Below are 15,268 nucleotides of genomic sequence, written 5' to 3' on the forward strand. Positions count from 1 at the left end.
AGGAATGTTAAATGTTCTCAAACAGCCCCTAGTAGATTCCAACAAAATCTTATTACCCCCATTTCATATCAAACTCAGATTGGTTAAACAGTTTGTGAAGGCCTTAGATTTTAGAGGAGAAGCTTTTCAAGAAATTTGTCTTATGTTTCCAAAGCTGTCTGAGGCTAAGATCAAGAGAGGCCCCAAGTAAATGCAATGTTAAAGTCGAAGAAACTGGAAAGAGTGATGACAAAAGTTGAAGTTGGTGTGCATTCCGTGATGTAGTTCATGGATTCCTAGGAAATCACAAGGATCCTAATTACAAATAGCTGGTAGCAAAGCTTATTGAAAACTTCAAGAAAATGGGTTGTTGTATGTCCTTAAAGATTCATTTTTTGCACTCTCACCTAGATTTTTTCTTCGAAAACTTGGGTGAGAGATTTCATCAGGACATCGCAGCTATGGAAAGATACCAAGGATGATGGGATACTGCTATGATGGGAGATTATATATTATTTCTTTATTGCCCACAAGGGGCTAAACATAGAGGGGACAAACAAGGACAGACAAACGGTTGAAGTCGATTACATCGACCCCAGTACATAACTGGTACTTAATTTATCGACCCTGAAAGGATGAAAGGCAAAGTCGACCATGGCGGAATTTGAACTCAAATCGTAGCAACAGACGAAATACTGCTGAGCATTTCGCCCGGCGTAATGGGAGATTATATATGGTCTCTAGTCAGAAGAGATGAAGGTATGCACTCCAGAAAATCTCGATCGTCAACGCACTTTTCATCTTAAGAAAAGAGTTATCAAGACATTTACAGTGCAGAGTTTTATTGTTTCTTTTTGTTCTAACTAATATTATACTTCCTAAATACCTTTCAATATATGAAAAAGTACTAACTGTTGTGTAATTATCCTTACAATACTACAATTGATTGAACCAACAAAGTGCTGTAGAGAAAAGTTACAAATATAACAAGCAAATATGAAATTAGGAATAAATAAATAACTATCGATGTTACATCAAAACGAATGTGATTTTTGAATTTAGTGGCAAAAAATGCATATATGAACATTTAAAAATAAAAATAAACAAAACATTATTACATTGTCTAATCATTAAGGCTGTGAGATCAATTCCTGAATCAGGTAGCATGGTGTGTTTTGTTGTCTCAATGGTCTTGTGGGTAAAGACATGGACACCGCAACACATATACGCCTTGGTTAAAGGATCAATCTTGACCCATACTGATTGTTTTTTTTCGTTTTTTTCTTTCAATAGGTTTAAATAGATTATTTTCACACTAGTTATAGTTGTTGTCTCAATGGTCTTGAGATACTTAAATCTATTTTAATGATTGGTTAGTGATTACATTAGTTTGATAGGTTTAAATATATTATTTTCAATGTAGTTTTTGCTGGTGTCTCAGTGGTCTTGTGGGTAAAGACATTGACACAGCAACACGTATACCCCTTGGAGAAAGGTTCAATCCTTGTAAAAATATTTAGTGTTTTTTTTTTTTTACCCACCTTCTCCATTTACAGAAAAAATAAAACTAAATGTGCACAGTCCCAACCTGAGACTGAAACCTCCATCTACCCCACTGAGTTATTTTACTAAATTCTTTTTTTCTATTTAAAATTAATTGAAAGAAATACAGAGCATCTCAACAGAAATATGGGTAACAAATGTCTTGTTTTCATAAGTTTTGAATTCAAATCTTCCACCAAACCTTAGACACAATTTATGTTCCTAAGACTAGCTTAACGATAACTAAGTTATTTTACTTAAGTCTTTGTTATATTTAAAATTAATTGAAAGAAATACAGAGCATCTCAAAATACAGTAACGAAAGGGTTAAAATGATTAGCATTTCATTTGGAAATTGATTCCACATTAAAGACAGTCTTCCACATCTATTCATAACCCACAATGTATTGGTATTCCTTATGTTCCCACCCAACTCTCTCTGTAATAAATTTTCGTTTTGTTCTCTCCATTTTCACTACACTCTATCTCACCACCATGTATCACATACAACATCATGGTCTCTTCCCATTTGTACTGACAGGAAGCTGGTTACATATGGAACAAATTTATTCATAGCCCTGCTGAATCAAAACTAAGCAATAACTGGTACTGAACTAACATACATTGACTCCCAGCACTAGGTACCCTACATCATGTTAGAAACCTAATCAATCCAAGAACAGTCTTCCATGGATGGTGTATATGATAATGATATTTATCTCAAAGCTACGAGATAATGCATGATTAATTCAAAACAATTTGAATAAATAGGCATTACATTTGACAGTATTATGAATGCAAAAATGTTAAAGAAATGTAATTATAGGCGCAATTATGGCTGTGGTAAGTAGCTTGCTTACGAACCACATGGTTCCGAGTTCAGTCTCACTGCGTGACTCCTTGGGCAAGTGTCTTCTACTATAGCCTCAGGCCGACCAAAGCCTTGTGAGTGAATTTGATAGATGGAAACTGAAAGAAACCCATTGTGTGTATATATATATATATGTGTGTGTGTGTGTGTGTGTATCCCCAACATCGCTTGACAACTGATGCTGGTGTGTTTACGTCACCGTAACTTAGCGGTTCAGCAAAAGAGACCTATAGAATAAGTACAAGGCTTACAAAGAATAAGTCCTGGGGGCTGATTTGCTCCACTAAAGACGGTGCTCCAGCATGGCCGCAGTCAAATGTTACACACTGGGGTCGATGTAGTTGACTTAATCCCTTTGTTTGTCTCCTCTATGTTTAGCCCCTTGTGGGCAATAAAGAAAGGACCAAAACCTGTATGTTTATTCAAAGTTGTGTTAAGTCTTCAAATGCTCATGTTATCTTCTAAGACCAAGACTTCCTTTTTTGTGTAAACGTTTACAATATATTTTGGAAAATGATTTTCTTTTACTCTAAAGTACTTTCAATGTGTTTCTTATACAGGTGTGTGTAACAGTTGGTGGCCTCAGCGATTCAAACCCAGTCAAATGCAGTCGGGATACCGTCATTGTTCCAGACAAAAGTCTCCAGCAGGCAATTAGTGACAACAAATACGATGCAGTTATTATCCCAGGAGGATTACAAGGATCAAAGCTTATCAGTGAGGTAAGCAGGTTTCACTGATATTCAACCATTGTGGAGTTCAAAATAACAGTGTAACAGGATTTTAGTCCTTGGGCAGTAACTATTATTTCCTATTTGTTAACCCCTAGAAAGTATGAAAAATGGCTGATATTTCCTTCAGATTTCACTTTTGTTACATTTATTTAAACCTCAAAGAATCCCTCTCAACATATGGCTATCCTGCTCATCTTCAGAGATGCACATCTTGTCAGCCACCAAGTGACATGCTCAAGAGGTTACGGTCAAGCAAATGACAAGCAAATCTGTGGTATTGAGCAAAATCTGTCTGAAATGTAATGGAAAATAGGTCAGGAGCCAGTCCAGCTGCTCTGGCAACAAGCTTGCTTGAATGTTTTTTCTCGTGCCACCGGCACCAGTGCCAGTTAGGCGACGCTAGTAATGATCACAATCACGCTCAAGAAGCCGGTTAGCTGCTCTGGCAACGATCACACTCGGATGGTGCTCTTAGCGCTCCACTAGCACAGACGCCTGTCAACGAATACGTCATTAAAGTCCATACGTTTAGATAATTTCTCTATTGTGTTCGCAATCTGAGTAAATATATATATATTTTTTATTTCCAGTCATCCATAGTTAAAAATCTTCTCCAAGAACAAGAAAAACGAACTGGCTTGATTGCAGCTATATGTGCAGGTAAATGGACTTTTAAACGTTTCATATAAAATGTATATCAAACATTAACTATAACTCTTTTACTTGTTTCTGTCATTTGACTGTGGCCATACTGGAGCACCACCTTTTAGTCGATCCCAGGACTTATATTTTGTAAGCCTAGTACTTATTCTATCGGTCTCTTTTGCCAAACCGCTGGGTTACAGGGATGTAAACACACCAGCATCAGTTGTCAAGCAATGTTGGGGGGTGGGGGTGGACAAACACAGACACACTCTGGCACATCGCCTCCATTGCTCTCTCTCTCCCTCTGGCTGGGCTAACCATTTATATAATCTACAAGACACCTCTTTTGGCTTGGCACAAAGCCACCTATGCCAATACCTTTCCTCATCTCATTTGAGGGGCTTTTGTCTTGCAAGTGACTCGGTGACCTCACCAGTGCTGGTGCAACATAAAAACTACCTGGTCCTCTTTGTAAAGTGTTTGGCATCAGGAAGGTTATCTAATCATAGAAAACCATATCCAAGCAGACAGTGGAACCTGGTGCGGCTCTGTAGCTTACCAGCTCCTGTCAAAGCAGCCAACTCATGCCAGCATGGAAGATGGACATTAACTGATGATATTTAATGCATAATCTTTAGTCCATCGAAATATATATTGTTTCGCCTTTGGCTCATTGGGAATTAAGGAACAAAAGTTGAGGAAAAGCTAATTTGTAATCAATGACAAGAAGGAACTACTTTATTCTAAGTGGCTGGACATAATTTTGAATTTGTCATCCTCTAGAATAACATTATATATATAAATAAATATAGGGATGGTATTATTAAAATACCATCACAAGTGGTAAGTGAATTATTAGCTGTACAGGCAAATTAATAAAATATACACATACAATATTAGATATGTACATTTCTGCCAGCTCGCTGCCTTGTTCACGTGGATAGCCACGCTCTTCATCGACGGACAAGCTGAGTGATTCCCCGTCCATGGCTGTGTAGTAAGAAGCAAGCTTCTTACCACAAAGCCTTGCTGCATCTATGGTGACTTTCGTTCTTGAAATGCTTTGGTTAACATTGGTTAGAAGACTTGTATATATCAATAGTGGAAATTTTTTGCTCTATTCCTCTTTTGTTATTCCCAAATTTACCATAATCCAAAATGCTTCTACTCTTTTATTACAGGACCGACTGCACTGATGGCTCACAAGATCTGCATGGGCAAACGGTTGACCTCCTATCCCGCTTTCAAGGATAAATTAACAGCAGGTATGCTTTTTAATTGTTTGTCATTGGGCTGTGGCCATGCTGGGGCACTATCTTGAAAGGTTTAGTTGAACAAACTGATCCCAGTACTTGGTTTTTAAGCTTGGTATTGTATCAATCTCTTTGGCTGAATTGCAAAGTTACAGGGATGTAAACAAACCAACATGGGCCTGTTTCAGTTCTCATCTACCATATCCACTCACAAGACATTTAAACCAGCCATACCTGTTTTATGTTCAAACTGACAAGATCCAGCCTCTCACACCTACCCTGCAAAGTCATTCTAAAATAAACATTTACATTTTTGAAATCTCAAACCTACAAGATAACACAGGATAAATTTTATAAAATGTGAATATAGGTGCAGGTGTGGCTGAGTGATAAGATGCTTGGTTCTGGGTTCAATCCCAGTGCATGGCACCTTGGGCCAACAAAGCCTTGTGAATTAATTCAAAAAGCCCTATTGTATGTATATATGTGTGTGTATATAAGTATATATATATATATATATATGAAAAAACAAGTAAAAAATAGAAAATGCTAAAATAATTTTATAGTGAACATTTCAGTACCGGTTTCGGTCATTTTGAGACCTTTTCAACTGTAACGATTAAATAATTAAATTTAGAAAAATTAGAAGAAAAGTTTTTTTAAAAGAATATTTCTATAGTAGTGTTCAGATTTAAGTGGCATTCTGCCTTTCTCTGACTCCCTTGTTTGCACTTGTGTGTTCGAGGTAGTTGTGAGCTCTTGGTAGGGTAGTAGAGAGAAGGCTGGTGAGGAAAGGGGGGTGGGAGAATCTGGGAGTGCCCTGATGGTCGTATTTTGAATGGTCAGTGGCGGCTGGCAGTCTCAGTTCAATTCAGGAGAATATTTATATTGACAGGCTTCTTTATAGAATTAGCGTAGGTGTTATACTAAAAAACATTAGTGACAAACTTAAGGGGTAGGGGGTGGAGAAGAAGAAGAAGAAGGAGAAGATGACGGTGATGGTGGTGATGATTATGACGACGATGATGATGATAACGATGATGATGAAGAAGAAGAAGAAGAAGAAGGAGGAGAAGGAGAAGATGGTGGTGATGATGGTGGCGATGATGATGATGCCGATATATATATATATATGTATATATGTGTGTGTATATATGTATGTGTATATATATATGTATGTGGATATATATATATGTATATTATGTGTGTGAATATGTGTATGTATATATGTGGTGTGTATATTTTTGTACGTGTGTTTGTACCCCCACAGCACTTGACAACCGATACTGATGTGTTTATGTCCTTATAACTTAGAGGTCCAGCAAAAGGGACTGATAGAATAATTACTAGGCCTATAAAGAATAAGCCCTTGGGGGCAATTTCTTCGACTAAAACCCTTTAAGGCAGTGCTCCGCCATGGCTGCAGTCAAATGACTGGAATAAAATAATACTGTAATCTCTCAACTATTGTGGGTGTTACGTTCCAGCCCCTGTTTGCGATAAGTGAAAATTTGCTAAGTAGAAACTATACTGTATTTTAAAAATTATTCTTAGAATTTGTATATATTTATTTAATTATGAACGCTAAGTAGAAACTATATAATTTTTAAAATACAGTATAGTTTATAATAAAATAAATATATACAAATTCTAAAAATAATTTCTAAAATACAGTATAGTTTCTACTTAGCGTTTATAATAAAATAAATATATACAAATTATAAAAATAATTATTAAAATATATTATAATTATTTTTAGAATTTGTATATATTTATTTTATTATAAAAGCTAAGTAGAAACTATACTGTATTTTAAAAATTATTTTTAGAATTTACTCTTTTACTTGTTTCAGTCATGCTGGAGCACCACCTTTAGTCGAGTAAATCGACCCCGGGACTTATTCTTTGTACTTATTTTTCGTTTTTTTTGCCGAACCGCTAAGTGACGGGGACGTAAACACACCAGCATCAGTTGTCAAGCAATGCTAGGGGGACAAACACAAACACACACATATATATATATACATATATACGACAGGCTTCTTTCAGTTTCCGTCTACCAAATCCACTCACAAGGCATTGGTCTGCCTGGGGCTATAGCAGACGACACTTGCCCAAGATGCCACGCAGTGGGACTGAACCCAGAACCATGTGGTTGGTTAGCAAGCTACTTACAACACAGCTACTCCTGCGCCTATGTATATATTTGTATATATTTATTTTATTATAAATGCAAAACAACACTATGGAAGAATTGACGTAAGCTTAAATAATAAACTGCGATATGGTGAGGGATTACTGTATAACATTTGACAAAGTAATCTGAATGTAAAGGGTTAAAATGATTTTATGACTAAGAGTTGTTTTTCTTATTTTTCTTCCCTCAGCTGGTTACAATTACAGTGAAGACCGTGTCGTTGTGGATGGACGACTGATTACAAGTCGTGGACCCGGAACGGCATTTGAGTTTGCGTTGGCCATTGTGAAGGCATTGGACAGCCAGGAGAAGGCCGATTCCCTCGTGGCCCCTATGTTGCTGAAACTATGAAGATGTTTTAATAAGACTGTTCTGTGATGTCACATTTAGATTACACTAAACAAATAAGATGTGGATTATAAAATATTCTGGTTTCTGTTCTTTATTTCTTTTCATTCTTTGTGTGTGAGATGCTAATGTACAACAAACATTTAATCACTATAGGTTGTCAAACACTGTCCTTTTTTAAGTAAGGATAATTTAGCTGTTATTTCTAGCAGTGTGGGATTTTAAACTCAATGCAGATTGGATAACAAAATCTTTTGTATTAAGGAAAAAAAGATGGGGTGAAAAAGTCCTTACTTTCTGAGACCTGCTATTTCTGGTTCTACGAAAGTTGCTGGTGATCATGAGAACCGCTGGAAATAAAAGCGAGAGCAATATGGTGGATAGTTAGAAGAATTAGGGTCATCTATGGAAGCTTTCTCTGCAGGAGTACCTACCTTATTTGACTGGTGATGGGCAGGAGGTATTTGTAAGATATGTACAAATCCCTCGTGGCGAGGGACTCAAGTGGTTGCAAGTTGTGAAGGAGTTTGTGGCACAGCTGTGAGTAAACCACTTAGAGGACATGGGGCCTTAATCATGTAACAGATGGGAAGAGACATGAATGAAAGAATGAGCCCAAGATAAGGAATGAAATGTGTGGCAAGTGTATTAAGAGATTAAGGAGAGGGTTCGGGTTGGACTAGTGCCTACCGATTTTAGTCTGGTTGGAATAATTCAGTTTGTTTTGTTCTGTACTGAGTTTTAGGAAAATGATTTGGCCTCTGTCAGGCTTCATGCAAAATAATAATAATAATAATAAATAGAAATAAAATAAAATTTTAAAATAATTAATACAATCATGAGGCATTTAAAAAAAAATACTTTATTTGAAAATTTACTGAGTCTAAGAAATATTAGAGCTACACAAAATAAATACTGGACTAAAATCATTAAATAGGGATGCTATTAGTCGGACACTTTCTACTTTAGTTGCCTTCGGAAGTTAGGCTGGTAAGCGTATATGAACTGGAGGGATGGTTTTTCACTGAGGAATCAGGAATGGGTGTATATTGTCATGGTTTCTCTGCTTACGATGACATGAAATTCACAGAAATCATGATGTTGAACAAATATAAGATAGACATTTGGTAAGGGACACCGCAGCAGGAAGACCTGAAAAAATTCCTGATTAAAAAGCCATCTGTGTATGGTAAAAAGGCACACAAAAGTACATGTTCATTAGATATGATCATTAAGTCTTTCGATTCCTTTCAAATTGTTAATGTTATCCAATTTTTTTCCCCACCCCTTTCTAATAAACCATAAGCTGTAGAAATTACAAAACAAATTGTTCTACTGAATAATTTTTTTCAATCCACATTTTTAGTATTACACCCCACCCTCCTACAGACAATGAAACCCGGAGTGATTTTTTTTTTTCCATCCCCCCCCCCCGCTTTTTAGTATTTACCACAAAATCAATTTAATTCTAAACATCAAAAGTTCAATCACTTTAACAGGGTCATACTTCGCTGATCAGGTATGACTTTGAACCCACTTATATGGTATGTGTGTGTTAATGTATGCAAGTATACATAAATATATACATACATTGTGTGAGTATACAAGTGTGTATCAGTTTTTTTTCTTCTTTTTTCAACAACTCCAGACAAGTATTATGCTGTAAACAATTGACAACTGATGGTTCAGCTGCCAATTGTTAAACACTACAAACCACTGCGTCCTTCCAGATCGTTCATAACAATTCTGCGATACATCTTGTTCATTTGTTCCAGGAAAATAAAAGTGAGAACTGTATGAGGACCAAGTCTGGCATAATATGGAGTGAAACCCTTCCATAAGCTTAATAATCCTTCTGAGCGAATTACTTTGAGAAAGACATCCTGAAAAATAGAATAGAATAGAATACAGTTAACTGCTAATGTAAATGGTATTAATTACAGACGTTTGCAGTAAAAAAAGAAACAATAAGCATGTTGACAGAACTCTAAATAAATCTATTACTTGTTTCAGTCATTTCACTGTGGCCATGCTGGATCACCGCCTTTAGTTGAGCAAATCGACCCCAGGACTTATTGTTTGTAAGCCTAGTACTTATTCTATCGGTATCTTTTGCTGAACCGCTAAGTTACGGTGACGTAAATACACCAGCATTGGTTGTCAAGTGACGTTGGGGGGGACAAACACAGACACACACATATATACGACGGGCTTCTTTCAGTTTCCGTCTACTAAGTACACTCACAAGGTTGAGAACTACTGATGTTTAGATTGAGAAATGTGTGGGATGACGTCAGCAGCTAGGGAGCTGACCGGAAGAGGAAGGGGCAGGAGTGATGCGCGCAGGCAGGGCAGGATTGGCCCCTTTCGATCGAGGTAGCCGAGGGAGTTTAGACACGTGAGCATGTTGTTAAGGTAGGGGAGAAGCAGCTGCTATTTCTATCGTTTGGGTCAGGCTGCATTGAAGGGTCCATTTACCACTAAGAGGTCTCCGTCGAGCGAAGAGAAGGTAGGTGTCCTTATTTCGAATCTCTTGCATACACCACAAAATGTTCAAGAGATGAATTATTAGCGAAGTGAAATGGGTAAGTATGATTTAAGTGAGGGGACAGCAAATGCTTATTGGATATACAGTGATACATGCAGGACATATCTAATTTGGCGCTTTTACCATTTCACCAACTTTAATATAATAATAATTTTATTTGCCACAACTCTTTTACTTGTTTCAGTCATCTGACTGCGGCCATGCTAGAGCACTGCCTTTTAGTCGAGCAAATCGACCCCAGGACTTTTCCTTTGTAAGCCTAGTACTTATTCTATCGGTTTCTTTTGCCAAACCGCTAAGTTACGGGGGACATAAACACACTGGTTGTCAAGCGATGTTGGGGGGACAAACACAGACACACACACATATACATATATACGACGGGCTTCTTTTCAGTTTCCGTCTACCAAATCCACTCGCAAGGCTTTGGTCGGCCCAAGGCTATAGTAGAAGACACTTGCCCAAGGCGCCACGCAGTGGGACTGAACCTGGAACCATGTGGTTGGTAAGCAAGCTACTTACCACACAGCCACTCCTGCACCACAAGGTCAAAGGATGAGCAAACCTTCAAAGGGAAAAATACAAAAATGGTGGCAGTTTCCATAGTATCAATTTTAAGGGATATAAAACCAGACACAGAGAACAAATTCACACACACAAAGCATTTACTGCCCTGAGGCTATGGTAAAAAAAAATACTTGCCCAAGATGCTACACCCAAGTTCACACACAGGGAACTGAACTTGAAACTATGTGGTTATAAAATGAGCTACCTAACCACACAGCCATGCCTATGGGTCTTTGAGAAATATTTTGTGTATGAAATATCAGTCTTAGACTTACCAATGCTCCTTTATATTCTGGCACACCATCTATAATTTTCATGTTCTGAATTCTGAAAAAAAAGAGAGAAAAAAAAAAATCAATATACACACACAATAAAAAAATATATATATACACACACACCAGGCTAAAAGGTAATAAACATGCACCTGCATTGTGTTGTATACCTGAGATTGTTCAATTGCCACTCTCCTTTCTACACTGACATAGCTCTAGTTTAGTTGAATTACTTCTTGAGCATTTTAGTGAGAAATACCTGTTTACACACACGGAATTAACCAAACCATCAACCATTTGAGCAGTTACTACAGACAATACCTACAAAATAGGTGAAACTAGACCTAGCCTAGTGATTCTAGAGATAGTCATGGGGCTGTTACCTCCCCTGTCAGTGCATGTATATTACACTCATCTTACAGCATCAAGTTTGATAAGTGCCAACACACGAAATTCTCAGCCCTTGAGTCACTGTCGCTTCTGCTAAATATATATATATATATATTATAAAACTATAAATTAGGGTATCTGAGAGATACCGCCATGCTGAAATAGCAGTCAAAACCCTGACCCTAAAACCACCTTAAATGTTCATACCGCGCCAGGAGAGACAAAATAAACTAGCAATAAAGGGTTTTTTATGGCTGAATGCCCTTCCTGTCATCAGTGCTCACCTATTTCCAAGTAAGGAAATATTTTCTCCATGGGTAACTTGATTAAGTGAAATTTATATGGTTGGTAGGAGGCCCATGGTATACACCTCGCTTGGGTATTTACCACTTCTGAGGATCTGCTTGCTATGAAACATATGTAGCCCAGATTTTATCTAATCCACTCCTTAACTCATCTTTTTATTTGCCTACCTGGCAACTCTGGCTGCCTATCATGAAATATAAAATTATTTTTTTCAGTGTATCATACTTTGATATGGAAAAAATCCACAGCCTTCTGCCCCAAGAAACTACTATTGTTCCTGGAAGTTATTTTTTAAATATTTTCTACAGATTGCTTGAAGCTCCTTTTCTTCCTACACCTCAATCCTTAGACCTTACATCCATCCATATCTATACATATAGTCAGTAGTTCATGTACCCCAAAAAGGAAACATTAGAATAGTAATATCTAGAAGGTTGTTTGTGATGGAAAGTCAGAGAGCGACCGTTGGTTTCAGTTTTGCACCTAAAAGGCACTTAACTGTATTAGCAATTCGTCAACCTCAAATACTGATGAATCACCTAAAGAGCTAAGTGCCTTACAGGTTCAAAATCAATGGTCACTCTGACCAGTCATAACAAACAACCCTCTAAATATGTTATATTTTAATAGGATCGCGGTTTTGATTTCCAGACTGGGCGTTGTGAGTGTTTATTGAGCGAAAACACCTAAAGCTCCACGAGGCTCTGGCAGGGTGGTGGTGGCGATCCCTGCTGTACTCTTTCGCCACAACTTTCTCTCACTCTTTCTTCAGTTGGCCTGCTCGCTTAGCCAGCAGGGTGGCGTCATTTGGAGGCTAAAACAAAGCGAAGCGCATTGTGACCAGCGATGTGTAGCAACATCTGATAGCCTGGTCGGTCACGGTGATATCTTATATGTAAAGCATACGTTATACATGTATATATATTCTTGTAATTGTCCTTTTAGTAATTAAATAGACATAATACAATGTCTTAAAGTTGATGAACCACCTAGTGATCCCCTCCATTTTCTTATTGCTCTCTCTATATATATATGAATATATCTGAGGAAGGTTTACGTAATGGATGCAATATTATGCAAAGCTGAAACATGCATATTAAACGATTTCAAAATATCGTTATTTGGTTTGATTTCATTATTACTACTTTTATTTTTATATGTATAAAAGATTTTGTTCTTACCTGGTCTTTGCAATGTCTACTGGCATTGATGCTGCTGTAGTAACAAGACCACTGATCATACTGGCCCCGAAATGACACATGATGTTATCAGAGAAGTACGCTGGTTAAACAATAAATAAATATGTAAATAATAATAATAATTAATTCGTTTTATTGGCCACAAGGGCTGACAAAAATCAATTAGAAACATTTTGGGACAAAACACAGGACGAAAGTTACAAAGGGTTTTGTCCGTTTGAAAAAAGGTCTGTGTACAAAAGCAGGATAACAACGAAATATAACTAACAAATAGAACTCCCAATAGGGGGAGGCGCTTCGAAAGGTTACTCGTGGAAAAACCCATAAAAGCCACGGGAGCCTGGTCAAAAGGTGGGTAAAGAACCCCTTTCCCCTTTTAATATTTTCACAGGTGTATCCTCAGAATTGGTCCGTTTATACTGGCCATTCTTGCGACATTTATCCACCTTTCAGTAAACTTGCTACCAGACAGCACTTCCCTCTCTACTCTCAATGGTTTCAAATTTTGCCACAAGGGCAGTAATTTGGTGGGGAGGGGATAAGTTGATTGCATCGACCCCACTGTTCAACTGGTACTTATCTCATTGACCCTGAAAGGATGAAAAGCAAAGTTGACCTCAACAGAATTTGAAATCAGAATTTAGTGACAACTGAAATAATATGCATTTTGTACAGCATGCTAACAATTCTGCCAGCTTGCCTTATAACTAATAATAATAATTTGCTACAGCAAATATTCTGCTCAATACCACAGATTTGCTTGTCAGTTGTTTGACTATAACCTGTTGAGCATGTCCCTAAGTGGCTGATGATATGTGCATCTCAGCCATAAGGAGAAAAAGGGTCAGTTCCCTGGTGTCTCTGATGTGTATATATTTCTCCCTGGATGGGGGTGCTGGTCTGTCTCAGGTTTACTCATTTTTACCAGCCGAGTGGACTGGAGCAAAATGAAATGAAGTAATTTACCTAAGAACACAACACATCACCTAGTCCAGAAATTGAAACCACAATCTTAACATGAAATAAAGTATTTTAACTGAGAACACAACATACTGCCCAGTCCAGGAATCGAAACCACGATCTTACAATCAGGAGTCCAACACCCCTAACCACTAAGCCATGGAAGCACATGGCCTGGTGGTTAGAGCAGCGGACTCGCGGTCGAGGGATTGCGGGTTCGAATCTCAGACCAGACGATGTGTGTGTTTATGAGCGAAACACCTAAGCTCCACGCGGCTCCGGCAGAAGGTAATGGCGAAACTTCTGCTGACTCTTTCGCCACAACTTTCTCTTACTCTTTCCTCCTGCATCTGGCAGCTCACCTATGATGGACCGGCGTCCCATCCAGGTGGGGATCCTATACGCCAAGAAACCGGGAAACCGGCCCTTATGAGCCAGGCATGGCTCGAGAAGCAACAAACAAAAACCACTAAGCCATGCACCTTCAACTTCTAATACAGTAACAACACAGGATTGCTCTATTTCAGGCTAAAATTCAGAAGTGAGGTAAAACTTACCTGTTGACAAAAGGAACTGTTTCGCCTGAGAATATGATGCTAGCTGTGCAGCATTCACCACCATGGCTCGAGTCACGGTCGGAATACAACCCTGAAAGGAAAATGGAAATATTAATGCTTTCAAATTTTTAGCACAAGGCCAGTAGTTTCAAGGGAGGGGGATAAGCTGATTGCATCAATCTCGGTGCTCGACTCGTACTGATTTTTATTAACCCCATAGGGATGAAAAGCAGAGTCGACCTTGGTGGAATCTGAACACAGCATTTTGCCAGGAATACTCTTTTACTTGTTTCAGTCATTCAACTGCGGCCATGCTGGAGCACCACCTTTAGTTGAGCAAATCGACCCCAGGACTTATTCTTTGTAAGCCTAGAACTTATTCTATCGGCCTCTTTTGCCAAACTGCTAAGTTACGGGGACGTAAGCAATGTTGGGGGGACAAACATATACACACACATACATACATATATATATATATATGACAGGCTTCTTTCAGTTTCCGTCTACCAAATCCACACACAAGGCTTTGGTCGGCCTGAGGCTATAGTAGAAGACACTTGCCCAAGGTGCCATGCAATGGGACTGAACCCGGAACCATGTGATTGATAAGCAAGCTACTTTCCACACAGCCACTCCTATTAACAATTCTGCCTGCTCACTGCCTTAATAATAATAATAATAATATTCCTTTCCACCATATGCACGAGGCCTGAAATTTGAGGGGATGGGGATAATCAATTACATCAACCCCAGTGATTCACAGGTATTTAATTCATCAATCCCCAAAAGGATAAAAGGCAAAGTTGACCTTGGCAGAATTTGAACTCAGAATATAGCAACAGGTGAAATACGGCTAAGCATTTCGTCCGGTATGCTAACAATTCTGCCAGCTCACTGCCT

General features: G+C 38.1%; 2 protein-coding genes across 2 annotated transcripts in view; one reads left to right on the forward strand and one right to left on the reverse strand.

Annotated features, from left to right (window-relative positions):
• Positions 1 to 7,661, forward strand: part of LOC115224773 (Parkinson disease protein 7 homolog) — an 18,327-nt gene extending 10,666 nt beyond the window's left edge. Inside the window, exons 2-5 of the mRNA XM_029795682.2 lie at positions 2,953 to 3,114; positions 3,717 to 3,786; positions 4,953 to 5,036; positions 7,412 to 7,661. Coding sequence (XP_029651542.1) covers positions 2,953 to 3,114; positions 3,717 to 3,786; positions 4,953 to 5,036; positions 7,412 to 7,572 — 477 coding nt within the window. The 3' untranslated portion in view covers positions 7,573 to 7,661. The remainder of the gene's footprint in view (positions 1 to 2,952; positions 3,115 to 3,716; positions 3,787 to 4,952; positions 5,037 to 7,411) is intronic.
• Positions 7,662 to 8,412: 751 nt separating this feature from the next.
• Positions 8,413 to 15,268, reverse strand: part of LOC115224837 (mitochondrial 2-oxoglutarate/malate carrier protein) — a 29,087-nt gene continuing 22,231 nt past the window's right edge. The window contains exons 7-10 of the mRNA XM_029795776.2: positions 14,369 to 14,459; positions 12,834 to 12,933; positions 10,960 to 11,011; positions 8,413 to 9,452 (exon numbers count right to left, since the gene is read on the reverse strand). Coding sequence (XP_029651636.1) covers positions 9,276 to 9,452; positions 10,960 to 11,011; positions 12,834 to 12,933; positions 14,369 to 14,459 — 420 coding nt within the window. The 3' untranslated portion in view covers positions 8,413 to 9,275. The remainder of the gene's footprint in view (positions 9,453 to 10,959; positions 11,012 to 12,833; positions 12,934 to 14,368; positions 14,460 to 15,268) is intronic.

This window comes from Octopus sinensis, linkage group LG26 (genome assembly GCF_006345805.1).
Source record: "Octopus sinensis linkage group LG26, ASM634580v1, whole genome shotgun sequence".
Taxonomy (NCBI): domain Eukaryota; kingdom Metazoa; phylum Mollusca; class Cephalopoda; order Octopoda; family Octopodidae; genus Octopus; species Octopus sinensis.